The 11,283-nt window shown below is 39.4% G+C and overlaps 1 protein-coding gene across 3 annotated transcripts in view; it reads right to left on the bottom strand.

Annotated features, from left to right (window-relative positions):
- Nucleotides 1-11,208, bottom strand: part of EP300 (E1A binding protein p300) — a 67,676-nt gene extending 56,468 nt beyond the window's left edge. For 2 of the 3 annotated variants that reach the window (XM_026064971.1, XM_026064972.1), the window contains exon 1: nt 9,865-9,958. In XM_026064971.1, the coding sequence (XP_025920756.1) occupies nt 9,865-9,958 (94 nt within the window). Of the gene's footprint in view, nt 1-9,864 lie in introns of all 3 variants that reach the window. The other variant, XM_026064973.1, reaches the window with a different exon arrangement.
- Between the last annotated feature and the right edge of the window lie 75 nt (nt 11,209-11,283).

Below are 11,283 nucleotides of genomic sequence, written 5' to 3'. Positions count from 1 at the left end.
AGGGCCCTCACCCATGGGATTCCTCCAAGTAGGTCCCTGAAGAGGCCAAAGTTTGCTCACCTAATCACCTAATCTAACTTTAATTCAAAACTGTTAGAGGTAAGCTTTTTTGCCTAGTCCAGAGATTAACTAGAAGAGATGTTCAACTTCTTAAAAAACTGGAATCAAAATCATAAGGCTGGAAGGGATTCAAGATGTCATCTACATCCTCCTGCAGGCCAGCAATATATGTACCTCATTCCCTACAGACGGTAGTGTTCACTTGGTCTTCCTAGTGTCTCTTCAGACTTAAAAAATGTAATTCCTTCAATCTTTCCTTATACAATTAGACTTGTAGTCCTCTCTCATCTTATTTTCCTGCAATTTTCCAGTTGGTCTATATCTGCTTTGAGATGCAACAGTAAACTGGACATAGTATTCCACCAAAACTTGAGCCAATGCCAAATAAAGAGGGAGAGTACTTGCTATTGACTCTTTGCTACACTACTCTTTAGATATCCCAGCAAGATGCGTGGATTTTTTGCTTTTCAGAACTGCACATGACTTGTGTTCAAGCCTGTGATCAACAACTTGTTTTTTTTTTTTAATTATTTCTATTAAAAGTAAAATAGCTGACTTGCTCATTGCTCCCCAGTCTGTATGAGCACACCTGTCATTCCTATCCAGGTATACCACTTTGGATGTGTCCCTACTAAAATTACATTATTTCTTTCAGAACATAATTTCAGTCTGCCAGCCTCATTCTGAATTCTGTGCCCGTCTGCCAGCACACAAGCAGTCAACTCTTATTTCAGAGAGTTTCAGACAGACAAGTAAAGGTTGGGGTGGGGAACACACCTAATTTTCCACCATTCCTAATTTTCTGCCATTGCACAGGACTTAAGATAGACATATTCAGACAGGGTTTTTTTTCCTTTGGGGGGKGGGGGGGGCGGGGAAAGAAACATATACATTCTAAGAGGCAAAAACCCTCGCAGGTAGATATGAGAGAATCTGGCTGTACAGTATTTTGGAGATCAGATTATTTTATTCTCATTAAAGCCATTACCAAGAAGGCTTTGCATGCAGACCCTCTACAAAGCCACATTTGCCTAAAGACAACAAGGACCTTGCCAAACTATTTTTCCTACCTTAAGTTCTAGAGTTAACTTTAATTAATCTACTAATTTGATGCAAGACAAAAGGGAAAAAATTGAACAACCAGCTTAAAATAATACAGTCTAGATTCAACATCACAACTGCTACTTCCAAAATTCTAGGTCATCGGTCTCTATATAACCCTAAACATCACTCACTCCCTGAAGCAGAAGTCTGATGCAGAGCTCTCCGTTGCTGCTTCTGCCACATCAACTGAGATTTTTTATTCTGTATTACAGTATTTACGTAACAAGATCTTCAGCAGAACTTTGCTATTTGTTCTGTTTTCTGTAAGAAACTGGTGAAGTATTGCCTCCTTGTTTCCTGGCTGATCCAGAAAAGACCTGATTTTTTTTTCCCACCACATCAAGGCACTTGAATATAGTTGCTGATAAATTTGAAGCACGACTGCAAAAAATAAAGGCAAATAAATACATCTAAAAAGGACATATGCAATCCTTCTGAGAGAGAGCTCTGAACTACTGGACAACAACAAATGCAACAGCACAAGTCATGCTAAAACAACTTCAGGTATAGTATTTAGAAACAAAGTGTGTTGGTCAAAAAGTCCAATTAAGTAGCTATGGAAAGCACATGATTTCATATTAGTTGCAACAACAGAATTATTTTGCAAGTTTTTTTAAAAAAAGAAGAAATACCATTCTAAAGAAGCAACAACTTATTGCTCCATATCTATCTCAGCCTGTTTTTGGACCTCATTCTTTCTTCCAGCATTTTTTTTTTTTAAATCTATCCTAATCCCTATTCAGACACTGTCCCAAACACACCAACTTTTTAAGAAAACAGTCAATTTTGTTCAGAACAATAATCTAGAAGTCTAATTAATGCGTGGCCCAAGCTAATATCAGCAGAAAGGTCAACTTTAATAGACTGGATGGGGGCTGGTCTTGCAACTTCAGAGAAGCTCTGCTATTTTATATAAAACTGTATTTATGACAAACTTTTCATTTTCATAAACATATTCAAAGTACTTTTTAAAGCAGTATTTAGAAGTACAGTTGATCACAGGTGGTTTCCAGTACTGAAAACCATAGAGAGAAATTGATGGTTACGATTCGGGAATGTTTTTTGTAGCTGTTCTAGAGAAATGGAATTGGTATAATCATATGAAAAAGACTGGGTGCAAGAATCAAAACAGAGTGCTTTTAATGTTCTAACATTTACCTAAGGGGTAAGTTCAGAGACACTACTGTTGTGTCTCTGAAAAAAACAGCACATTTACATTTTTATGTAATACAATGAAAAGGTACTAGTCTTGCAGTGACTGAAGACCCAAATAAGACGAAGGTTTTGAAATTCTAATTTGAAAATACTAAAATAAATTTGGCTTAACACACACGCAATCATTTATTTGTGAACATGTTGCTATTTGCACAAATTTCACTGTGTCAGCTTTAAACCTAGTGAAAAGTCCCTATACTAGTAATCTTATTCCCAAGACTATCCTGTGTGTGCCACTGAAATTACCAAAAGACCACATTAAGTAACTATTGGTCTGTGGTATTGTTAGATAGTAATACTGGCATTTCAATTAGGAGTCTGATAAGTGGTGGACCACCATGAAAACAAGTCTGGAAAGTTAGTAATGGCTTGTTGGTCTGCTACACTGCTGGACAAAGAATGGACACTTGCATTTAGGAAATGAACACATGCACATCCACAAACATACTGAATCAGTTTCATTTTTGAAGAGATTACAAATTAGTTCCAAGAAAAGAATAAAGTTCATTTCATTGTAAAGTTAATACCAACTTCAAAATGATGCCATCTGCATATACAGTTACCAGAAAGTCCAGTCTTTTTTTGAGCATTATTGACTTGAATTCATTCAACATTACTCCTATGTAAAAGCAGAAAAGCAGTGCTGGATTTATAAACAGACAAATGTGTACACACACACACAAATAAAAAACAGAAGTCAGCAGACCAAACTTCTTTATGTTGAACCACTAATTCCCAGAAGCAAGTGAAATGACATCCAGGCATACAGAAAAGGCAGCTTAGCTTCAGCAGAAATTGTATTGAACAAACCAAACATCAGCATTGTGCCAGAGTTTTATTTTTGATTAGAATTCTAAACAGAGAATTAAGACTATTTCAGCTCATTAACACAGTACGAGAAATTATCTATTCACTTGTGTTTGGGAGTTCTTCAAAGCAAGAAACAGTAGATCATTTGTTTTAGGAACACCTCTGTAGAAGAATTATGATGCCTCTCCAGTCCATCATGATTCTTCACAACACCTACAAACAAAAAACTGACATGGTTGTTCAAAGCTCTGCTTCTGACAATTCAGGAATAAATGCAGTATAGATGTGATTCGCGCCACCAATGGAAAAGAGCAAGTTTGATCCATTCCATCTCACCATTACCAATAACAGAAAATAATCTCCACAGTTTTTGAAGAACATGTACCTAGTAATTTCCCCTTTGTGTGATAATCCTAGTTTGGACCAGAATTTCATATCTTTGATGTTTCTGTAAACACAGCTGACATAACCAACTAAACCATGAGTTACTATGATGGCAGCTCAGAATTCAACTTTAATTTTCTTGAAAAAGTTTTTCATGAAAGGAGTGCTTGAAGATGAATATAACATGTCAAGTTTTTAAAGAATTTTAAATGCAATCATATGCCAGTCCATCTTTAGGACACATGCTGCTATTTAGGAAAATAAAATCATGTTCTCAAATGTGCCACTTAACACTCAGGGAGAGGATTTCTGCAAATAAAATTGCCATAGTTCAAGTTCTACTTGTTGGCTTCATGTAACCAAATTCTATGTAATCAAGGATGTTTTGTCAGTGCATACAACCATATGCACAGACAGATGTATTTTACTTCAGCCTGCTGCTACAGTTTAAGACAAGACAGAAAAGCCAAATCCTTGGAGACAGGTGTGCATTGTTTATCTGTCAGTGAAAGCTACACAACAAAATTACTCCATTTGTCAAAAACCAAATCTAAATGACTTTTGTCCAAGCCCCCTCAGAGGGGGCACTGGTTCAGTTGAAGATTAAAGTAAGATCATTACATCACTGCAACAAGCACTGAAAGGCTGCTTCTGCCAAGGCAGCTAACAAGACACAGAAGTGACGCTGAAGATAACTAAACTGCCTAAGGAGAAAAGGCAAAAAATACATACTAAATCAGATGAAATTAAAGTGAAGTAACAAAGTTTTTTTTCTTCAAGTTGTAGAGTTACAAGAAACCAGAACTCCTGCAGTAAAAGTTTAGTGTTTATCACCAGTACTTCACAAACCCCCCTCCCCCCCCAAAAAAGTGTCCAAACTCTAGAATTCACTGGACTTCATAGAAAGCCCAAGTTTATCTGCAAAAATACAAAACTAGTCGATAGCCTGAACTAGGCACTCTTTAGACTAAATCCTAACCCTGGCTCTGGGAGTATGAGGGACAAAATGCAAGATTATAAGTATTTTTTTCTTGAATCTAAGATTTAACTTCCTAACAGCCACACAGGCTTTCCCCTGCAATACCAAACTTGTGAATCAGTATTTTTAAATTGCAAATGTAAACTGGCTTTCTAGTATCAAAGTTTTTTCTTCTTAACTGTTCAAGACTCAGTTTTACATCAGAACATGTATGGTCTTTAAAGTGTGGTGTGTATTTCTTAGAAAAATTAAATACTTTTCTAACACTGCTCAGAAAGCGTACATATCTACGTCAAACACACAATCCACTCAGTGACAGGGTCAAAATAAGCAGAGGTGTAGCAGATCAGAAATCTAAGAAGTTCAAAAGCCTGTAAGATGATTTTTTAAAATGTTACCAAGCATCATAACAATCCATTTAGCAGGTATCTCAAAAATCTTATTCTTAATGTATTTATTTGGATAACCTATGTAACTACAAGGCAGAGATACTTATTTCCTCCACAAGCATCCACCACCAGCTTAGAAGTTAATCTACTGATATACTCAATTTACAGCACACGCCATCCCACAAACCCTAATTTAAGGCATCTCTCCTCTCATAACAATTAATACTTGGAAAAAAAACAGTGAAAAAAATGTCACTCTCAACAAGGGATAAAAAAATTTCTAACTGACCATCATAAATTAAATGTAGCTAATGACTTGGTCTTAGTATTAAAAGAATACTTTAACCAACCTTTAGTCAGGAAGGGAGAAGTGTGAAAAGTACTTAATTTGAAAAGAAGAAAAGTGCACATGAGCAATAAGAAAAAATCCATAGCAGTCTACAAATATAGTTGAATACCTAGCAAAATGTCTCTGGAGAAGACAATGAGACAAGAATTAATATGATTCATTTCTAGCAAAGAAACAGCCTGGTGCATTTGGAACAAATAAAAGATGAGTCTCAGTCAAAGTTACAGTAGTTCAGATGAGAAGTTTCATTACAAGATCTATACACCTTTGCAGTAAGGGAAAGTAAAGTTTTAAAGGTCAGAGGTAGCTCCTGAAAAAAGGGACACGCAAATTTTATAAGAGATGATCATTGACATGGAGGGAGATTGAAGATATTCTATTACTCAGAAGAATGTGACTTTTGGATATAGTAAACTGAAGAAAGTTAAGGCACATATCACAAATATGCAGTGATCTCTGATTCAACTCATGTGACAGCTAATTAATTGTCGAAAACTGACTTCAGTGCTATGGCTCACCAGAAACACTTAGCACTCAAAATCCTGTTTTTGAGTCAAGCAACCAAAAGACATGATACCACAAAAACATGTTGCAACACAGAGTATATTCAATTTTTACTCCTTGATGAAACACAGCAGTTCTGAACCCACAGCTCAAACATAAACTTCTGTGGACCAGGAATGTTTTCTGAGGGAGTCTATACAAGATGACTAAATTCACCCTGCCTACATATATTATAGAAATCTGTGTGGCAATTTCAGTGCACCTGCATTTCCACAGAAAAAAAATGAAGGGTTTATTAATAAAAATGTTGAAAAAAACACTGATTTGAAGTATGTAGTTACAAATGTATGTTTATAAAAGACTTCCACTCTTTTACTGAAGGAACTAGTTTTTTAAGGACATGCTGCAATTTCGTTATAGAGGGCAAGTATCCTGAAAACAGACTGGTGCACCCAAGTAGTCTGCTAATACAGTGTGTAAGAAGGTCTTGTTAGACTAGATGCAACGTATCAAAACAGTGTTTCTGCCAGTAAAGCAAGGTAAGCAAAATAAGCTACACTGGCAAATCACTTATGTCAATGTAACCCTGTCTACAAACGAGCTGTGCTGGCACAGAAGTGTCACAAAAACTCATCCCATTGTAAGGACACTGTACCAACAAAAGGTGACCCCACTGCTGAGTTATAATGGTCTTTGGAAAACTTGATATCTGAACAAGATATGTGTGTAATTGTCATTCTCCTTTTCAAGAAATCTAATATTTAAATATAAAGGAGGTTGTAGAAATCTCTGGCAGAGAGATATAAAAGAGACCGCGCAGCCCTGTTCCTGAAGCTAAGAACCGGTCCGAATATAACAAAAATAAGGAATGAAGAGATGAGATTCAAAAATTCACTACTAATATACTAGAAGATAGTGACAATACCAAGACTTTCTAAATTACTTTAAAATGTTTATTATAAAATATCTGCTAAAATCATTTCAGTCTCCCAGTAACTTTATTAACACTACTTTATTCTCACCTCCCAAACAAGAAATTGGCAGTAATGAAGTTATTTAAAACTATACTAATAAAGTATGTTCCATGGCAAAGCAAATTCTGCTTCAGAGCAGGGAACACATGAAGCATTTAAGACTTTTAAGACAGAAGATGCAGCACTGTAACAGTGGGAAAAGCAGCTATATTTGGTTGCTGCCAATAAATCAAGCTTACTAGGACAACCTTTGCTGACCTCCCTCTAGAAGAAAACCAGCATCATGCAAGTTTTTTTAGCACTTTTCAAGCCCAAAATATCAGTATCGTCCAGGTCTACAATAAAAAACACAGATGAATTAGAGACTAAGTTTTAGTCTCCAACATGCTAATACACAACATCTGCAAGTTTGGGAACAAAACCTAACTAGATTGAGACATTATTTTTAGATATCTAACACGCTAGATCAGTACTTCAGGTTAAGAAATGAGTCAAAAAAATTAACAGCAGAAGAAACACACTAAAAAGGCCCACCATGCACACGTGCTGGAAGAAGTTTCACCAACAGTGCAAGTTTCTGACCGCTCTGGATAATGATGTTGCAAATCTAACACTATGTTTAAAAAGAGTGCTTGAGTAAGTACATAAGCACCATGTTTCTGATTTTCTATAATTAACTCAGGAGTGGGGACAATACACCAGCTTCTATAAGTGCAATTTACTATATAAAAGTTCCTTGTACTATTTCAAAGCAATTTTAAGGAGCAGATAGGTTAAAAAAAGTAAACTTCAATGCTGCTGCCCACAACAGCAAAAATTAGACAAAAAACCTTCAGTCACTCAAGCAGTAAATGAAAAATATAACCCACAAAGCATGCTTATTAGTTAAGCAAGTTAACTTTATTTTTTAATTAGAGGAACAGATATGATATCACATTAAAACCAGAAAGTGGCAGTGTCCTAAATCCAGGTAATAAATTGCCAACAAAATCCAGAAGAATGAGAATCCTTCAATAGTTTTTTGTAGTATACATGAAATATTTGCACCACTATAAGCCTCTGGACAGCTATCAAGTGATGATAATCTCAACAACTTCAAAAAAATTTGAACATTATTTTGCACACTACAATGTCATAACTGAATTCCTTTGAATTTGTCCAGTAATCCCTAGTGTTTCACCATAACTATAAAGAGATAACCGATTAAACTGCCCAGTAGACTAACAAAAGAAATTAAGTATTCCATGAAGATCTGCACCTCTTACACCAAAATAAATTCACTTTACGCAAATCTTATTTGATCACAAATGCCTTAACTTTGATACTTGCATTCATCTGAATAAGCCTTCAACTTTCCTACTTTCAAGCAACGGGACTTCTCTCACAATATCCATTTTTTATTTAACCTCCTACACAAAGCAAGACCAACACTGTCAAGAGAAAGAATGAAAATGATTACTACTGAATTAAGCACTGCTTTCCAAGTCTAGTGTAAAAAAAAAAAAACAAAAACAAAAAAACCCACACTCCACAACTAGCTGTAGTTAAAGAGCTCCTCCAGCCCTCTCCTACTCTCTTACTAGAGACCTGTTGATATTAAGACTAGTCATCTGCTCGTTACAACATAATACTGCCTATATCTAAAATGCTCTAAAAGTTACATATAAACTTTTTTTTAAAAAACTAATACTCACTCACCAAGAATAAAGAGAAGGCAAAAATCAAAATTTTGAAGATTATTCAAAGTGGAATCACATCCAGTGCTCAGCCAAAAACTGGATATTTAAACCTCCTGTTTACTGTCAAATGACCAGCCATTTTTTTTGTACTCTTCCTTTTCTTGGCAGCTCTAACTGCAGTGAACAAGACTGGTGGCACCAGGAACACCACCACTCACCAGACTATGGCAGAAGGCAGCCTCCTCCAACTCCTAAAGGCTAAGAAGATCTAAAGTGAGTTTAAAGAAACTCCTGTGGGACAGGTAACCAAGTACTTTCAGAGCAAAATGACACCAAATGCTCATCTGCTTCACATGAAGCATTAAAAAGCAGAGCAGCCCTTTGTTACTCTCTCCCCCCTCCCAGTACAACCAGTTCATGTTTGTTAGGGATGGGGACACCTGAGATTTCCAACCTCTAGCTTGACTTCACAGCAACTCTGGAGTTTTCACAAAGTAGTTTACTCCTCTCTACTAAAACATCACCAAAGACCTCTGCAGGATTGCAGAGAAGCCCCTTTATCTTCCCAACCCATAAGTCTACAGGGGAATTTCAGACATTTTGGTCTCGCAGCAAAGAAATGGGAGATGCAGAATGAACTGCACTCCATATTGATTCTTAATGCAAATAAGGTGAAATAATATTTTGTTTCTACAACATTAAGACTCTTGATAAGCCTTAAGCCCCAAACTTGCAATCTGGATTTTGTTTTTAGTTGTTTTTTTTCTTAAATCGATGGTCTATTTGAAACAAAAAATAGTTTTTAGAAATCCTTGTGCAAGGAAGAGTAAGAAGGATTGTAAAAAGTAAATCAAATAACCAGAGTGCATGTAAAGAGGGTAAAGGAAAAAGAATAGAGAAATAAATCTGTTTCTAAATGAGTTGTAAAAACACCTTATTTACAGGTTAAAAAAAAAAAAAGGGTATGCATTTGTGTGCCTGTATATGCAAACATACACACAGAAATCGACAATAAAGTGTACAAAAGCATCATCGTAAACACCATTTCATATTTCTGCAACTGGAATTAAAGGCATATGCTTAATGAGGAGCTCTGTAGTAATTACTATTGTGAAAGACAAGAAAATGACAAACTGTTAGTTAGTCTTATCTGTGATTGATCAAAAGCACAATAAACTGAACAGCTTTGCTTTCAATCACTTCCAAAAAATAAAAAGGCAGAAACAACCGAACACCCTCCTATGGCATTAACACAACTGCAAAAAAGAACGAAAAGGGGAGAAAGCACAGAGAGACAGGCGGAAGGAAGGAACAAGTTAAAGAAGCAAAAGGGAGGAGGAGATTTGGGCAAGAGAGGAGAGAAAAGGGCAATAATTGTGGCAGCAAGAGGCTGAGAGCCTGGGCCCCCGAGACTGACCTGTGCCGTCGCTGGCGGACACGGAGAGCGCCGGTGAGGAGAGTTTAGGCCGCTTGGCTGAAGGCGGGCCCGGCTCCACCACATTCTCGGCCATTTTTAATTCTTTTTTAGACAATCACTCGGAGTAGAGAGACGGGGAGTGGGGGGGCCCAAAACCTTCGCCTTCTTCCCAGGCCCCGAGTCAGCTGAAGAACAATAATAACAACGAGAGCGAGCGAGGAGGATCTGCCGGAGGAGGGGGCCAAGTTCCCCTTTTTCTGCCCCTCGGGCTCCGGGAAGGCGGCAGTGGAGAAGCGGAGAGAAGGTGGGAGCAGCGAGGGGAAGAGGCCTCTTCCCCCAGGCGAAAGGGCAGAGCGAAGATGGGAAAAGCTGGTAAAGCCCCCGCCAAAAAAAAAAAAAAAAAAAGGAGAGGCTGGTGGGTTTTTAGTAAAATTAATCCCGGCTGTTGTGCTGCTGTTGCTTCCGCGCCGCCGCCACCATCATCATCTTCATCCTTCGGGGGGTCTCCTCCTCCTGCTGCCTCCTCACCGCCGCCATCAGCCTCTTCCTCCTCGGCGCCGTCCTCCTCCTCCTCATCGCCACAAGGAGGCGGGCGAAGGAGGGGAGAGGAGGAGGAAAAAAGAAAAAAAGATCACCGTCCTCTAGCAGCAGCTCTTTCCCCCTCCAACACCACCCTGCAAAAAAATACCCACCGCCAGCGACAGCGCTGGGGGGGGAGGAGGCGGCGAAAGAGGCAGAGCGTGCGCGGGGTCCCCAGCTCCCCTCGCTTCTTCCTCGCCAGTCACTAATGGCTGCAGAAAGGGGAGCTGTAAGGATGAGGAGGGTGAGGATAAGTCCCAGGAGTCTCCGCTTCACATCTTGTTGTGCGGGGAAGGAGGAGGGGTTGTTGTCCTGATGGAGGCAGCACCGATCGCGGGATGGGAAGGTGGGGGGCGGGTTTCAACACCCTTTCTGCCCCCCTCTTCTTCTCTTTTTTCCCCTTCCTCTTTCTCTCGCTCTCAGTAGCGGGGTGCCCCCCCCTCCAGCGCAGGCAGAGGGGCCGATCCCACAGCAGCAGCGGCGGCAGGAGGAGGAGGAGGAAGAAGAAGCAGCCGGCCCCTCCCCCCCTCTCTGCCTACCTTCCCCCCTCCCGGGTGGCTGAGGATGGTGGCGAGCGCCGGCTCCGGGCAGGGAGGGGGCTGCCGTCCCCGCTGCCGCCGAGGCACGGGGCGGCGGGCGGAAAAGCAACGGGGAAAAGCCTCGGCCGCTGCCGGGGCGCGGCGGGGACTCCCTCCCGGCCGCTGCGAGGGTGGGGAAGGAAGCGAAGAGCTTGGTAGGTTGGGGGGGGGGGAAGCCGGTCAGCGAGAGGGAGCGATTAAGATTAAAATAATAAAAGGAAAATTGCGTTTCTACCCATAGGTGCACAAGCACAAGCTTTTT

Source organism: Apteryx rowi, unplaced genomic scaffold (genome assembly GCF_003343035.1).
Source record: "Apteryx rowi isolate R43461 unplaced genomic scaffold, aptRow1 scaffold_223, whole genome shotgun sequence".
Lineage (NCBI taxonomy): Eukaryota > Metazoa > Chordata > Aves > Apterygiformes > Apterygidae > Apteryx > Apteryx rowi.
The sequence above is the reverse complement of the archived record's forward strand: the minus strand, read 5'-3'. Positions and strand labels throughout refer to the sequence as shown.